Source organism: Trachinotus anak, unplaced genomic scaffold (assembly GCF_046630095.1).
Source record: "Trachinotus anak isolate AG129_WGS33_773 ecotype Australia unplaced genomic scaffold, CSIRO_AGI_Tana_v1 ptg000024l, whole genome shotgun sequence".
Lineage (NCBI taxonomy): Eukaryota > Metazoa > Chordata > Actinopteri > Carangiformes > Carangidae > Trachinotus > Trachinotus anak.
Window position 1 is genome coordinate 361,596 of NW_027273875.1, and position 16,609 is coordinate 378,204.

General features: G+C 39.6%; 2 protein-coding genes across 2 annotated transcripts; one reads left to right on the forward strand and one right to left on the reverse strand.

The window, feature by feature from the left end:
* Positions 1–1,417: 1,417 nt before the first annotated feature.
* LOC139607959 (ras-related protein Rab-32-like) lies at positions 1,418–10,320 on the reverse strand. The gene is made up of 4 exons (XM_071461340.1): positions 9,858–10,320; positions 8,946–9,076; positions 6,108–6,245; positions 1,418–4,128 (listed from the first exon to the last, which is right to left on the reverse strand). The coding sequence occupies exons 1-4, from the start codon at positions 10,048–10,050 to the stop codon at positions 3,967–3,969; spliced, it is 624 nt and encodes a 207-aa protein (XP_071317441.1). The 5' UTR covers positions 10,051–10,320; the 3' UTR covers positions 1,418–3,966.
* A 176-nt stretch (positions 10,321–10,496) lies between these two features.
* Positions 10,497–14,989, forward strand: LOC139607958 (ras-related protein Rab-39B-like). Its single transcript, XM_071461339.1, has 4 exons — positions 10,497–11,091; positions 12,083–12,314; positions 13,005–13,275; positions 13,534–14,989. Exons 2-4 carry the CDS (start codon positions 12,100–12,102, stop codon positions 13,687–13,689), a joined length of 642 nt encoding a protein of 213 aa, XP_071317440.1. The 5' UTR covers positions 10,497–11,091; positions 12,083–12,099; the 3' UTR covers positions 13,690–14,989.
* The last annotated feature ends 1,620 nt before the right edge of the window (positions 14,990–16,609 follow it).

The window sequence follows — 16,609 nt, forward strand, 5'->3', positions numbered from 1 at the left end:
ACACAAGACGTTGTCCATTCCTGCTGCCTTGTTATGACTGCAGTGAGGTCTATTTTATGGTGATTCTTTGCATTAATTACATCACAGCATTTCTGTTTCAGTCTGAATGCAACCCCCAGCAAGCCTTTATCATTCCTGTGTTGCCCCCCCCTCCAATTTGGTGAAATTTCTTGTAACCTTAAAATCATTTTCCGGGAATGTTCCGGCTTGATTCATTTAGTTCCAACAACATCCCCAGTATGTTCCCATATGACATGTCATGGTTAAGCAAATGCCATTCACTGATGGCTCCTGCTTTATTTTAAAGTGCAACATCAGGTTTTTTTAAAACTAGACCGTGAAGTTTGCAGTGTTATGGTAATATTAAAGGATTTTTTTAGGAACCACATCAGGATGTGTGTGACATTAAAGAGACATTTCCCGGGAAACTAGATGGATTTTGATTTGAAAACATTCACTATACACAGAAATATTCACACAAATAAAAATAGCTCCTGCAGGGACTTTTGGCTACAGCCCTGATACCCAGCAGTGTATTAATATTGATTCAACTGCTCTTTATTTGACATTTCATGTTCCCTTGGAGAGAAGTTGCTTTTTTTTTTTAAAGTATATCTTCCAGCAACATACTGTAGCTCTCTAGGACCGCGGCTAATGATTATTTTCAGTATGATGATCAATCTGCTGATTGTGTTCTCGACTCGTTGTTTGCGCTGCTAAAAAATTGCTAAAATATCTCCATTGCCATTTCCTAAAGCCCAAGGTGATGTTCTCAGAAGCCTTATTTTGTCTGAGCTCCAAAAACCCAAATATAATATATTCAGTTTACAGTGATATAAAACAGAGAAAAGCAGCGAATCCTCACGAGTGAGAAGCAGGAAAGGGGGAATGTAAAGTATTGTTGCTGGAGACACTGATTGACATGATGAGAGGATTAAGAGAATGACTGCAGATTAATTGATGATGAACTGTTTCAGCCCTCGTGCTCTCTCTGGGAACCACATCAATGTCGAGACCGATTTGAGTGTTTTTCTGATGACATGTGTTGATCTGAGCTGAGTGGATGAGACATGTCTTTTGATGCAGAGGACCTGAGTGAAAGCTGCCTGGGATGTATGGTGCAGTGTATATGGCATCACAAATACATCTCTATATTGCATGTAGTGTGGTCCACGGAGAGCACAGTTACAAATGTGTTGCATTACGAGGCCAGGCTATTACACATCAAAGGGAGTGTAGTAAAATATAAAGCAGATGCCTAATTTGAAAACATGGAATATCAAATAACACTCGAGGCAGACTCAACAAAGGCTGTTCTGGCCTCGCTGTGCGGAGAAGAGCAGCACATATCATGTTTTTGACTGGAAAGGCATTGATTTCAGGGTGTTAGAAGAAGCCTCACACCAACAGCGTGAGAGTGAGTCAGGTTTGCGCTAAAGTTATTCATATCTAGAGTGAAATATTCACCTTTTGAAGATGTTTACTTTCATTTTGGAATAAAAAATGAGAGAAACCACACATACATGCATAAAGCTTCATCGTGAAAAAGACGAGAGGTGCTAGAAGAACTGCAGACTTCATAAAGCAGTTTACACTTCACCACTGCTTCTCCTAATTAAAGAAATTCTCAATTCACTAATAGCCTTTAGGTATTATCAACTAATTACACAGTCCATTTAATGGACATATCTGCTAAATTGCCCCTCCTCCATTATCTCCAAAACATTAACGTTTATTTCTGACTGCAAATGATTCTTATGTGTTTTTCTGTGTATTAGCAAGAACAGATTCTCCAGTCCATCAGTTCATGATCCAGTGTGAAAGAAAACATGTTTACATATTAACAGACCGGTCATAGTACATAGGATGCATCCTTCAGATACTGAGTATCAATGTCACACAAAAGGATTCTTCTTACTTCATATTAGCAAAGAAATAAGGCTGTGATCTTCAGCAGATGGATAGTAGGCTATCACCTTTGTAATGACACAAGTCAACACACAGTCAGCAAGTCATTAGATGACGTAAATGTACTCATTTCATGCTGAGTTTAGACCAAAGTAGAACCAGTTAAACCTTGTTCCTCAGAACAGGAACAGACCATGTCACTCAAAGCAAGATATTAATCACAATTTGACAATTTGGCCATGACGACTGTCTCTGGAGATTGAGGGGAGAAAATCTGGGGGGCACAGATGCTGAGAACTGGGGCACATTTGTAAAATGTGTAAAAATGTTTCAAGACTCAAATCTTCGTGATAATTTTGCATCACTTTGGGGACATTTTGTCTCTTTGTCCTCATTTTATGTCTCTTTGCAGTTCTTTTGTGTCTCTTCGTGGTGGTTTTGTCTCTCTTAGTTGTCATTTGTTAACAGTTCTTGTTGGAAAGTCAGTCAGTCACTTTGTAAAAGCATGTTTTCACTCGGTTCTCTGTGTCATTGAGTGTAGATTGATGGGCAAAAATGTGGGCAATGTTATCACTGAATAATAAAGTGGGCTAAAAGTGAAGGGATCTAAATACTTTCTTAAGCCCATGTATGTTAAAAATGTGTTTGATTAATGTTAAAGAAAGTCTTACCCCATGGTCCACTTTCCAGCTTTTTTTCCCCTGAGTTTTCATATCATGGTCTTCTTACCAGATAGAGTCTGCTCAGTTATTTTCATAAAACCATGATAACAGATAGTTATGTTGTATATGGGTACAGACCTAACCCTCGTCTTGAAGTTCAGGAAAAAGCTCATTGGTGTGCTATTTTTTCTTTTTTTTGGTCAAACTGTTTCAAAGGTCAAGAATTAGCAGACAAATCTGAATAAATCGCAATGTAATCCTGCATTTTGACCTGGTAATCTGATTCTGCAGAGGTAATTTGTGGAATCTGTGACGAGTCACACTCAATGTGAGAGCTGTGTGGACAGAGACGCTGTCTTGTATGTAACCACAAGGTTCAGCTTCAGGTTCAAGTTCAGCTTCTCGTGATGGCCGACACAGCTCAAGTGTTGCTGAATAAAACAGTGAAGCTTCTCTGTTTACACTGCAGAGGCTGCTGATCGGCTGCTCTCGCCCTTTGATCGTTGTCTCAAAGATGCACGTAATTCAGTTTTGATTAAACTAATAAAAAATGTCTCTCTTTGACAGTTTGTGGCAGTCAAACACCTTAAAAATGCAATTTAAGGTGTTTTAATTTAAGGTGCACGTATATGAGGTCCACAATATGCAGATTCAAGAGATATTTTCACAACGGCAGTTTTATCTGCGTTCATATTTTTTCAAGATTTAATTTCTGTCACTCATGTCCTCTGACTTAATAGAGATGAGATGAAGGTGGACTGAGGAAAAGTGCAAATACTGCAGGAAGGCTTAATGTTCTTATGTCTGTGTCCACACTGCAGAGAACAATGTCAAAATTTGGATTTTTTTCCCCCCACATGTTACGTAAGAGTTAGAAAAGCCATACCACTGGGAGCTGTCAGTTCAGCCAAATGTCAAGGTCACAGCGTCAGATACGTTCAAAGCAAGTGAGAGAGTCATGCAGAAACTGTACACATTAAATACTGTATTTTTCTTGTGCAAATATAACAGCTTACAGAACTTTTTAATATCTTTAAAAGAAAAAAATAAGTCTTTACAATTCCATCCTATACAAAAAGGATGAAAAAAATGAACAAACTTGGGTTTTCCATGGCTGTGAAGTATAAGTTGAAAGGGTGAAATATAAGTCTGGTACATATCAAAAGGAATGCATATCCAAAATTTAAAGAAATATAAGATTTTTTAATAATCTGCAAGAACCATGTCTGAAATTTCATTAAGAGCCACTGTTTTGTGTGTCAGGCATCTTGTTGCCCTGCAGTGTGAACGCAGCACATGGACACTTTTTTTCACAAACAGTCCCTGAGCCAAACTTATCTCTGTGGCCGTGGCCTCACAGGTGTTAACTTCTTGGTTGTCTGAGGCTGGTAAAGAGTCACAATTTCACACATGACGAGCAGTTGAGATGATCCTTTGTGGCGTTAGTGTATCCAGACAGGACGAGGGAGCCAGGGTCCCGCTCTGTCACCGGGCTCTCCTCATTGTTCAGGATGTGCTCTACCAAGCAGCGTGCTGCCTCCTCGATGTTTGTGTTTTCCTGTGAGGAGAAAAAAAAAAAAACACACACACACACACTCTTAAAGAAATCATGCACTTTTTAGCCACACTAGTGGCACTGCTCTATGAAAGGCAATGTTGGCTGGTCAGTCCTCGTCTACTTTGGTCCAAACTGAAATATATTTACATTCACATTGTTGAATCCTACTGACTTTTGTGAGCCCCTGACTTTTCATGTAGCGCCACCATGAGGTTGACAGAGTGAAATATCTTGACAGCTATTAGTTGGGTTGCCATGAAGTTTGCTGGGCATATTCATGCATAAGGGACAAATGCTAACAGCTAACAGTAAGTTAACAGGAAAGGTGGTCAAAAAGAGAAAATCTTTTGAAGGCAAATACATACATACAAATATATACAAAATACTTTTCCTTTAAAGCAAAGACTATCAAGCTTTGGCTGAACAGCACCTACTGTTGCCACAATTGGCAATTACAGGAAAATTACACAGAATTTCCCTTTATGTTTCAATTTGAGTCAGTTGCTGGTTATGTCTCCGCACCGTCTGTCCATACATACATACATATGTCCGTCTGTCCCATTCTTGTGGATGTGATATCTCAGTAACACCTTGAGGGATTTTTTTCAGAGCTTGGAGGGCAAAGGTCAAAGTTCAAGGTCAAGGTGACCTCACGTTCTCGTGAATGCAATTGTGGGAATTTCTTTACATCTGGTATGAACATTCATTTGGACTCAAGGATGAACTGATTAGAAATTGGAGGACAAAGGTCAACTTCGTTGTGACATCATAATGTTCTGTGAAAACACTCCTGGCCATTGCTCAGTGCTGTAACTCAGGAGCGGGAGATTGTGACCATATTTCCTGCAAGTTGGCTGGCAGAGGCATACAACCCCAAGGGGACAATTCTAGATAAATAATAAAAAACATTATTTATCTTATCATAACAATGTACAACAGATGCAAAACAGACTCAAAAATGTGAGTTAGGTCTGAAGCTGGTTAACAGCTACTACAAGCTACTGGTCATATTAGACCAAGTCAGAGTTTGAGGGGTGTGATTTTTGGAATACAACTTTTCTTTTATGAGAGGTGCTGTGAGTTTCAAAAGTCTCCCTTTAATACCATGATAGCAGCAAGTTAATGCCCTATCCTTGTGTCTTCCCTCTTTTAACCTTTTGACAGCCAGGTAATCAGGAATATGTTGTTTGCAGTGCATTCATGTCACATGATTTCTGGGTACAGAGGTTCCAAAAAAATTCACCCAATGTCTAATGAAGCTCTGATCACTGTTAGAATGGAAAATATCACACATCAAAAACAGTCTTTTTGCCTTTACTGTGTATTTTGTCTTTTCATTCTGGCATCGCACACCGAACCAGCCACGATGTCACACACTGTTATAAACTCTCAGTAATTCTCTGTGTGCTGATCTGTCTGACCTGTCTGCTGAGCTTTTAGGTTCAGACACTACACTACCCTCTCTGACTTGCACTCCGGTGTGTAACTCATTAGAAAGGCTCTGAATGAGAGGAGAAAACCGAGGGCTATTTCACACCAGACTGCAGACATTCTCCTATTTATCTCCAACTTTTAGTGTCTGCACTACATAGTGGGCTTCTGCTCTAATAACTTTGCTACTGTTTTAGTGTAGCAAATGTGTAGTTTACCTGAATGTGTTAATTGTATATAGAACAGATGACTATGAACTTTTTGATTTAGCCCCAAATTAATTCTTTCAGTCTTTGTCTCAAGTCAAACCCCTTTCCATCACGACAGCATTCATTTCATTCAGGGGTAAATCAAACAAGGCCTTAAACCTTTTATGTTACAGGCCTACATTTGCATATAAATCTCTCATATATTAATTGATCTGTGGGGAATATTTCTGCGGCATCAATCTAAAACTGAATTTCTTCCCTGACTTTTAGGTTTAACTCTGTGAAAATGCTGCAGAAATTGCCTCCAACATCACACATCCTGCGTCTCCACTCTCATACCTTTGCCGAGGTCTCGAACCAGCCAACAAAGCCGTTCTCCCTGCAGAAGGAGTCAAGTTTGGGCTGCTGGGAACCCAGCTGGTCTGCCTTGTTGGCCAAGAGTACAGCTGGAACTGGCCTCCCGTGGTTCAGAGTCACCTTAAGAAAGAAGAAAGGCGGATTACATGATGGATATACGCAAGGTACCGTTAAATAACTTAACCATATGAAAATTTCATGTAAACGATACCCTTGTTTTGTCTGTCTTCAGGTATGTATCTAATAGTCCTTTAACATTAAGGTGTCAAAATGCTCAAAAAAAAAAAAAAAATAGGGTGCTGTGAACACCCACATTCAGAAGGTGTCGTGAAAAGTCATCCATCATAATAGTTCAAATGTCTTATAGACAATCTTGTTTTGAAGGGATTCATGGTGTTGCACCTGGCTGTGCACATAAAAAGTGACTGAAGTAAGTGTGTCGAATCATCGGTTTCACACAGTTAAACCTACAATACCTCAGACGCAGCGATACCAAGTTCTGAACATTGACATATCATTTGCTTTTGCTGCAGCTAACAACAACAACAACACAATGAAGGCAGAGAGAGCGAAACAAAACAGTGAAGTTATGAGCTGAATTTTGCTACAGTATAAAGCTCTGAAAAACTGAACGGAGCTGTAGATTCAGGTGATAAGATTCATCCCTATGAATGACAACTTTCCCTTTTTTATTTGAGTGTTTTTTGTTTTTTTTTACATTTGATACAGAGTTATAAAAATATCAAGCCGCGTTATGGTGTCAGTATATATGTGGGTGGTTGAATAGCGTCTCTTCGCGCAGCAACCGGCCTGGTGTCTTGAGCTGAGAAAGCATTTGAACAATTATCGTTTCTCATCTCTCTTTACAGAAATTACAGGCCTCCCCTCAAGTCCAGTGTCAGAGAGGTGTGAGAGAAAATGGTGGAGATGCTGTTCGACCATTTGACTTGCAATGTGATTAAAGCACACTGACACCTTGAACACTTCTCTCCCACATAGTATCTTTAGCTTGTTATGCCCTTTCAGTAGCATGGCAGAATAATTTAAGACCTTTACTTTTAAAGATTCCTGGCCTTTGCAGCTGCCACGTAATTGTGCCTCTAAAAAGTGTTAGATCATTTCTGAACATGTTCTCATTTTGAATTTGTTCATACAGTTACAAAAATAATCTTCTCCGAATATTTGCCTGACATTTCACAAATAAAGCTTGTGAAACTCAGAAGCTAGTCGCACCAGCTTTTGGTAAGTTCAAACTTAGCCTAGTTCTAACTTGAATAAGTGGATTTACTCATGACTAAATTAAAACAGGTTGCACCACACAAATTTGTTCTCACCTAGAGTTTATCTGTTATCGGGGGTTAAACTGGGCTGGGGCCCACTGGAGCTAAGCTCCACCTCCTGACAGCCAACTCAGACCAACACAAACAAATGTATGAATGTCAGCTCCTTTTCTTTGACTGCATTATAATAAAAAACATTATTGTAGAAGAATCCATATGTGAGAGAGAGGCGCTGTGTGCAAGTGATGCGTGTGGCACAGCAGTAACAGCAACTCCATTAATCATTTAAATCTTCTGTGGAATTGTTACACTTATGTAATCGGTGAAATAAATAAAGAAATACGGCAACAGACCACAGGCCTAACAATGAAATCAAATACTCCACCTCTAAGTTACCATAGATACTGTGGTTTCCTCAGTGCAAAGATATGTTTAATTTCAGGCTTTCATGAACCATGGTCAATGTAAAATGTAATTCGGGTGTAGGGCTTATATATTTGGGGTGTTGTATTATTGTCTTTTTGGACTTCACAGATGTGAACTTTTCCCCTCACATTCATTTAAATGGTTTGTTCATGTCACCCAAATGACCATAAAAAAATAAACACATAAAATAAATATAAGAAAAAAATAGCAAGCTAACATTAGTTTGCTAATATCTGAACCATTTAGAGTGAAGAGTAAAGGAGCTAATATGGAACTTGGTCGACATATCTGACCTGATTAATTCTATTTAATAATGCCATCAATCACACGCAATATACCTGAAATTGCAAAACATTAAGCCAACAGCATTTGAATAAATGAGTAAATAACGTCAGTTAAGTTACCATAGTTGCATATTTCCCACTCATTCTAAACTATATGAACTAGTTTCAGACATGAATAAAACAAAGCCATACCTCCAGCCTGTGATTTTTGGAAATGATGTTGGCTTAAATGCTTCTACAGTGACTTCCTGCTTACATAGTCAATCACTCAGATGTTCCCTATCAACCGATTTGCACAGTACTAAAATCTTTACTATTTAAGACATTTTAAGTTTTAATGGTGCAACCCACGTTAGTAAATCATTTGTCTGAAACTAGCAGGTCTAGACAGGAAGGACTTTACATTAAAACTTAGTGATGGATGAATGAAGAGCTTGTGCAACCCGGTCCAGCAGGTGAATAAAACAAGCAGCAGACATTGAAATAACCTGATGGAAATTTTAGACATCTATACTGTAATGTGGATGTTGCATGCACAACTGCCTTTGATGCCACTGCCTGTGCAAAAACTTTTCTGTTCTGCTTTCCTTTTCAGCCCAACACTATCTTATTGAATCATGACAATAACATTACCCTTACTCTGAACATAACCTTGACATAAATTCTCATAGTGTGTGGTCGTGGCCCACCCTCTGCAGGTACAGTATGATTTTGTGTTACACCTTTAAAGAGGGACAGAAAGACAGGAGAAGAGAGAAGAGAGAGAATCTCTATCAGATGTAGACCAGAGGTGGATCGACTCTGCGGAGCTCACAGAGCCGTCGTCTGACCTTGGAGTCCAGGTCATCCTTCCACTTTAGCACGGCATCGAACGTGGAGGCCCTTGTCACGTCAAACACCACCATTGCTCCCACCGCCTCCCGGTAATAGACCCGAGTCATGTTCCCATAGCGCTCCTGTCCTGGGATGCATGGACAACCATCAGACACACACATATTTATGTGATGATACCCCTCAAGTCCATATAATTAAATCAACTCACAGCATGGTTTATCAGCGGCAAGTATAGGAGTGTGAGTTTGTGTGTGCGTGTCTGTTTATTCTACAGTGGCCGCCATCATGTGACCGATATTATGAGCATGGGATCACTTGAGTCACAGCCAGGCACAAGATCCACATTCCTCAACCAGGCATCAAATGACAGGGAGGGACCCAGGCATCCAGTGGACAGACGCACACTTTCACTGGGAGTTCACATCACTAACTGCAAACATCCCCATCTTTTCAAGTGAAGTTTAAATTTGTAAGCCTTCAAAGTAAAAGATTTCATCCTGTCTTATTTCAAGACACTGACACTCTTGAGAGGAGCTGACTGTACTCGAAACCAGTCCATATAATCTCACCGTACTGGCAGAAAACAAGACTTAAAGGATGTTTTTGGCACTGCCCAGCAAATATTTTTTTATTTATTTATTTTTTGAATGTTCATGTGTTTTTCCTTTCCTAAAAGTGCTCTTGACCTCCTTTACAAAGCTTATTTCCAGAAGTAGCTTTAACAATTTTCCAGTTTTCACAGCTGCTGGAAGTGAAACAAAAGGTTTTTGTTTTCAAAGATCCAAGAAAACACACACACACACACACTCACTCACTCATACCCAAATAAACCTTTGTTGTGATTTACACGCAGAGCAGCAGCTGTAACAATCACCTAATGTTTCATGAACTTGTGAAGATTGACAGACCTGCTATGTCCCACAGCTGCAGCCGGATCACGGTGTCGTTGTTCCACTGCATTACCTTCAGGGCGAAGTCCACCCCGATGGTGGCTCGGTAGTGCTGGGAGAAGATCTGATGGACATACCGCTTGATGATGGAGGTTTTTCCGACTCCCAAGTCCCCGATAACCAGGACTTTGAACAAAAGCTCCTGCTGCATGGCTGCAGCTCCGCAGATTAAAAAAAAAAAAACACTCTTCAGTAGTAATATGGGAACTTTATGAACGGTTCAGATGCACAGATTTCACAGCAAAACTGAAAAATAGCTAGAGTGAAGTCATGGTAAAAAAAAAAAAATTTTATAAGTGAAACATTTTAGAAAAAATATCAGGCTCCGAAATCACTGAGATTTGCGAAAGAAGCGTCAAGATCCCCTGTGATCCTCCACAAGTCTCTGAGGTCTGAATCTTCCCACTGGACAAGCGACTCTCTGCTCTGAGCAACTTCAATACAGGCAACTTTATAACACGTGTTATGTTCAGTGACTCCTCGTAAAATGAGGGTTTCAGTTTTAATACCAATGTATAAATTTAGTTGGTTTCATATACAAGTCCAGCATTCAAAATTCAGTAAAAAAAAAACAAAAAAACAAAACTGTTGAAGTTGTTTGGGGCTGAGCAAATTTGAACCACATTCAGCTCAGAAGTCATGTCTGATATATAGATGGGCACTTTGGTAAGTATAACAAATCATATTTTAAATCATCATATTCAGAGGCTGATCAGTCTGTAAGGTAACTACTATAGCTGTCAGACAAATACATACAATAGAAATACTTCAGTAAACTTAATTAGGCTACAGTTTTTCTTTTTCTTTTTTTCCCCTGCAGCCTTTGAAGGCAGCAGCCCGTGGGTTGCTGCTGCGCCGCTGTGTGTGCAGTTACGGTAATGGTGCTGATGAGGGCGAGGAGGAGATGTGAGATGCTGCTGTTGTGTCCTGCTGCCATTTCATCAGCGGATCGTCACGGAAATATCAACAGTCCTGCTCAAATTAAGCAGCAGCTGCTGATTTCACGCTCAACGGGCTGTTTTTACCTCTGAAAAAAGAGAGAGAGGAGGCCTGCTTCATAATACGATGTTATTGGCGGGCTGTTTCTGTGAGCAGCAACACAACCTCTGCTAGTCTGGAGCATCATTTTTGGGAAAACATAATCATCGACATGGGGTTTGTTTTTTACAGATACTGAGCTCTTCACTTTAAGGTAGGTCGTCATCTTTTGATTTTATTCAATTGCTGTCCTGAATGTTAGTTATTAACGTGAAGAATACTCATAACTGGCCTTAGAATAAGAGGGCAGGGCCTCATTGTTTTGTTGTAAAGTTGGTGGGATCTTGTTACGGCTGTCACTGGAGGCCTTCCAGGAATCACTGGCAAATATCTCATAGCAGTCATGTTCAGCAGCTTTCTCCTGGCTAAGCTTATTTTTGGCCACCTTCAAGGCCTCATTGTGTGTTATTGCTGTATAACAACCAGTCTACCAGCCACATGGGGGATGACTACGCCAATGTTTATTGAGTTGGAGAGGAGTGGCCTCCCCCTCCCTGCTTCCCCTCAAATTAGATCACCTGACTGTAAGTGTGGACACTGAACACTGCTGAGGTGATCTGAGCCTCTTACTCTCTCCTCATGGTAGTCTATGGTTTATTCATGTGGTCATCGCGGTCTCTGGATTAATTGCACATTTGTGTTTTCATCTGAAATGTAAAATCCTGACTCTATTTAAACACATCCTCTGTTTTGAAAGAGGAGATTGTCATGATATTGTTTCTTTTGCTGTTAGCTGAAGCTTTAAAGTGTATTGAATCTAAGCTGTTTCATTTATTGCTATTTTCTCTATAAGTCTTCTTAAATTTTACAAAACCTATGGTTTCCTGTTGTTTCATGTGTAGGGAAAAGATCCACAAATGAAAGATTAGGTCACATTTTGTCACATTTTGTCAGTATTATCAGTAATATCAGCAAATACAGCTCCGTTTTCAGCTTTTCAATAATTTCATTCTCATTTTAATTATTTTTCAAGCAAAAATACAGATTTTCATGCTGGTTCTAGCCTTTCAAATGTGAGGACTTGACGCTTTTCTTTGTCATGTATCACAGTAAAGTGAATATCTTTTGAACTGTTGGTTGGACAATTCATTTGAAGACCTAATATGGATGACGGTGACTGAGTGATTCATTCTATTTTGCCACAGATTTCATTTCATGAGACATGGAGACGATATGGCTTTATCAGTTTCGCCTGATCGTCATCGGAGACTCCACAGTCGGCAAGTCGTGTCTGATCCGAAGGTTCACTGAGGGGCGCTTCGCCCAGGTGTCAGACCCCACTGTGGGTGTGGACTTCTTCTCCCGTCTGGTGGAAATAGAGCCGGGCAAAAGAATCAAACTTCAGATCTGGGACACTGCAGGACAGGAGAGGTTCAGGTAAAGATGGAGCTCTCACGAAATGGCATCATGACCTTTGAGCAAAACACACTGCTCTCAGCTGCTATTCAAATTGTAAATTTGATTTCATTTTTACAAATCTACAATCTATCACTCCCTCCCTCTGCATCCCTTACCTTACACCCTCCATGCACCATTCATGATGAACATGAACACTGTAGTTTATTTCGAGTCAAGTTCCCTGATCTGCTGCTGTAAATATTCAGTAGAGCACCAAACCAGCAGCTGAAAATAGTGCCTGACAAGTGCACCATTTACTCCTGTTTGAATAACATTTCATCCCCTTGGAATTATAAGGTTCTTTCTGCATTATGAGAAATTTTGAGATATTGAGCTCCGAAGTTTTTGCATCCCAAATAGCAAAACTAGATAGAACCTTTTCAGTCCAAAAATGCACATCTTAAAAAAACACCCACATAATCTGAAGAGGTTGTTACAGAATAGAAATATGTCAATAACTCACTTTTGATAAAATGTTAGATAGAACCTTATAATTCAAAGGGACGATTTAGGGAATTATGTAGTCTTTTTTTTTTAGAAATTAAAGTACACATATTAATTAAATCTATCTATCTATCTATCTATCTATCTATCTATCTATCTATCTATCTATCTATCTATCTATCTATCTATCTATCTATCTATCTATCTATCTATCTATCTATTCAGGTCTATCACCAGAGCCTACTACCGCAATTCAGTGGGCGGGCTCCTACTCTTTGACATCACAAACCGCAGATCCTTCCAGAACGTCCATAACTGGCTGGAGGAGGCCCAGAGCCACGTCCAGCCGCACAGCATTGTGTTCCTGTTGGTCGGTCACAAGTGCGACCTGGAAGCCCAGCGTCAGGTGACCCAGCAGGAGGCAGAGAAGCTGGCGGGGGCCTACAGGATGCGCTACGTGGAGACATCAGCACGGGACGCCATCAACGTGGAGAAGGTGTGGATGTTATTTTTGTTTGTCTTCCCACACACATATTGTGTGTTTGGCTTCATCTGAAATGCTCACGACCAAAAATGTGGATCAGGGAGTTGTTGTGCGCATACACCTCATACCCAGTGACGCACAGTTTGGAGTGAATTCGTGTACTTGTTATTAAAAAACCAGTAAAGCTGATTGTGAATAATGTGATATTATTTATATAAACATTAATATTTCGTCATCCAGTTCTGATTTTGCTTCTGGTGTTCACTTCAGGCCTTTGTGGATTTAACGAGGGACATCTTTGACCTAGTGCGGAGCGGGGACATCAAGATCCAGGATGGTTGGGAAGGCGTCAAGAGCGGATTTGTCCCCAATACTGTCCACTCCTCCGAGGAGGTCACCAAGGGCGGCCGGCAGTGCTACTGCTGATTTACCAGGCTGCAGCATGTGGTAAATACTTCAATGGACTCCGTCTGTAGGAGACCTCTCTCTAGCCATGACTGCACTCAGGCCAGTTTTGTGGGACTCATAATACCTCCCTGCTGAGCTAACACACTTTACTCCTGTACACAAGACATTGTTTTGTCTTTCCGGTACCTGTTTATGGCTCTGTCCAAACTTTGGACACTTTATTGATGATCCTAACAGGCATGGAAGCACAAGAAGCATCCTAACCCCATCACTGTTTTGTGTGCATGTGTGTGTGATTGTATTAGCCCTCGGCTCTTAGTAACACTTCAGCTTTACTCCACTTTTCGGTCTTTCTTGATGTGTACAGTCATACTCCAGTTGCCGGTTATATTCTTGTTGCACATCTCTAAAGGACTGAGACTATCAGTGTAGCGTGTTTATGCTTGTGTCAATTTAAATCTGAATCAGTGATGCCGAGACTGAGCCACGCCTCTTTTTGTTTCAGGCATAATGCTCACAAAACACTGCAACCTTGTACAGACTGTATCCACTGAGAGAGATGAGACAGAAAGAGATATTCACTGATTGTTCTGCACTAAAAATCCAAGTGGCTTAATACATGAGAAGGTGGAGGATCACGAAAGTTAAATCAAATTGAACCAAAGCTTGAGTTTTGTCTGTCCGAATGCTGGAGAAAGAGTTTGCACAGTGAAAACGTTCGTTGGTACATGTGCTGTTTGCCGAAAGGAGAGTGTACTGTAGCCTCTTACTGAAAGCCATGCAAGGATTTTTTATCAATATGGTAAGTAATCAGTTCACGTTTACTACTCTGTGTTGGTTTATTGGTGAGAACAGGTAAAATATAACCTTCAAGCCTTTTTGTATGGAACCCCAGTGTGTTCAATATTAAATAAGTATAATAGAAATTAGTGATCATATGAATAAATGGTGTAAAATACACAAATGAATGAACAATGTGTGAAATAATTTATAATGATATAACTTAAGTAACTCTAAGGAGCTCATTTTTAATTTATTCTAAAATGCTATTTTTGCTTAGCATCACAATTCACTCATCATTAAAGTTTCGGTCCCATTAGATCTTTTTCAGGTTGCCTTTTCTTTTTCTTTTTTTTTTTTTTTTTAATCTTCTAAAATGACATTCTCCAACGCACCTGCACCAGATTATTGGATGTGCAAATATCTTCATTGAGAAAATGCTATTTTTATCACGGCACCTGGTAAGAGGGGCATCATGTTGCCATGCTGGTGTTTGTGAATGTATTCTTATTAAGGTGATCGTTCAAGAACATAGGAGAAATAGTAGGAACTTCCTACTAACCCCACAGGTACTCCACATGCAGTGGATGATTTGATTAGATTTTGGTGTGCCTTTATGTACACATTTGCATATTAATGAGGTTAACTATTTTTTGTTAAACGTCTGTTAGCATCCTTGATGATAGACTACTAGTGAGCATATGTGGTCTTTTGTCGCAGGGATCATGGTGGGACATATGAAGGCGCCTCTGACCGTCTGTTGAAGTGATGTTTTATTTCATGTCATTTACATGCCCCCTGTCTTGCAAGCTAAATTATTGAGCATACATGCGAGTCACATCAGTTTCTTGGTGCCTTCTTAAAAACCCTGGTTGTTTACAATTACTTACCGTTGTTTTGAAGGTATATTAAAACATATTCTGTCCACTGAATGATAAAAAAAAGATTTAAACTAATTTTTCAAGTTTTGCCTTTATTTCCAAATCAAAACAAAGAGAAAAGACGTCTCACTGAGCTGTTTGTAATTATGGCTTAAACTATATGTGAACACAGCATAAACCCCACCTAGCTAGTTAGCAAGCTAGGTAGGTACCATACGCTAATTGAATGTATGTTTTTCTGTGTACTGTGTTGTTCTTTTGTTTGTTTGTTTTTTGTTTTTGTTTTTGTTTTTGTTTTTCCTTACAGTAGCAGCTAGAGAGTTGATTCAAAACTACTTTGACATTGCTGTAGCTGACAGGTGCTAATTGGCTAAATTTTGTAGCAGTTGTTAAGTTGTGAAGCAGGGGCCATGACAACCTGATAGCCGGGCCCGGTGACAACATCCCTGTCATGAAAAGTGCTATTATGAAATAAAAAGTGACATAAAATAAAACCGTCACTGGGGAAAAAATATCTTATTTTATTTAGCCGATACATTTAAACAGTTTATTCATGTGATTATTTAAGTCATAGTCGCTTATTTATTTGAGTAATATTGAACACTTATGGGGCTCCATACTTCTGAAAACTGAATTTGAATATTGAGCCAGCTCTAAGATATTACACACCTTCAGCTCTTCCCATGCAACAGCCCGTTTATAGATTCAATCATATCCATATTTATAACCAATGCATGCCTCCATTTTAACTAAAATTTTCCAAAGAAAGAAAAGAACATTTATTTTTGATATAATGTAAATAACCATTTCTCTCTTTACGTGGAAAGAGCAGAATGAATGAAGTGTAAGTCGTTGCTTGGGGGTGTGAAACGATCTTAAGCACCATGACAGTGTATGTAATTAAGAATATTTGAACTTCACAGTTGCTCAGATTTCAGTTCAGACCGGTGGCATTAATACTGATTAATTCATGTAACAGTTTAGAAACAATAGTGAGTGAGCCTTCTGCAGGGGGTTAGTGTCTCTTTCGAGTGCCTTTTTGAGGAAAGATGCCTAAGCACACGCAGCCACCTTCCTGTCATTGATACAACTGTGTGTTTATCCTGTGAATATTAACATCTAAACTGTGAGGTGGTTGGAAACACATTACACAACCTGTAAATAAATTATTCAAAACCAAACCCTGACAAAGTTGACCGTTCAATGTGTCATCAATAATAAATGCCTGGAAACATTAATAAAGATTTGCCGTGTTGAAACACTGGATTGCTGTTTTT

Excerpts from the sequence above, each read along its gene's own strand:
- LOC139607959 (XM_071461340.1), bottom strand. The coding sequence starts at position 10,050 with ATGCAGCAGGAGCTTTTGTTCAAAGTCCTGGTTATCGGGGACTTGGGA. Across the intron at positions 9,077-9,857 it reads GCAGCTGTGGGACATAGCAG|GACAGGAGCGCTATGGGAAC; the intron begins GTCTGTCAATCT and ends CATGCATCCCAG. Across the intron at positions 6,246-8,945 it reads AGGATGACCTGGACTCCAAG|GTGACTCTGAACCACGGGAG; the intron begins GTCAGACGACGG and ends TTCTTTCTTAAG.
- LOC139607958 (XM_071461339.1), top strand. The coding sequence starts at position 12,100 with ATGGAGACGATATGGCTTTATCAGTTTCGCCTGATCGTCATCGGAGAC. Across the intron at positions 12,315-13,004 it reads GCAGGACAGGAGAGGTTCAG|GTCTATCACCAGAGCCTACT; the intron begins GTAAAGATGGAG and ends CTATCTATTCAG. Across the intron at positions 13,276-13,533 it reads ACGCCATCAACGTGGAGAAG|GCCTTTGTGGATTTAACGAG; the intron begins GTGTGGATGTTA and ends TGTTCACTTCAG.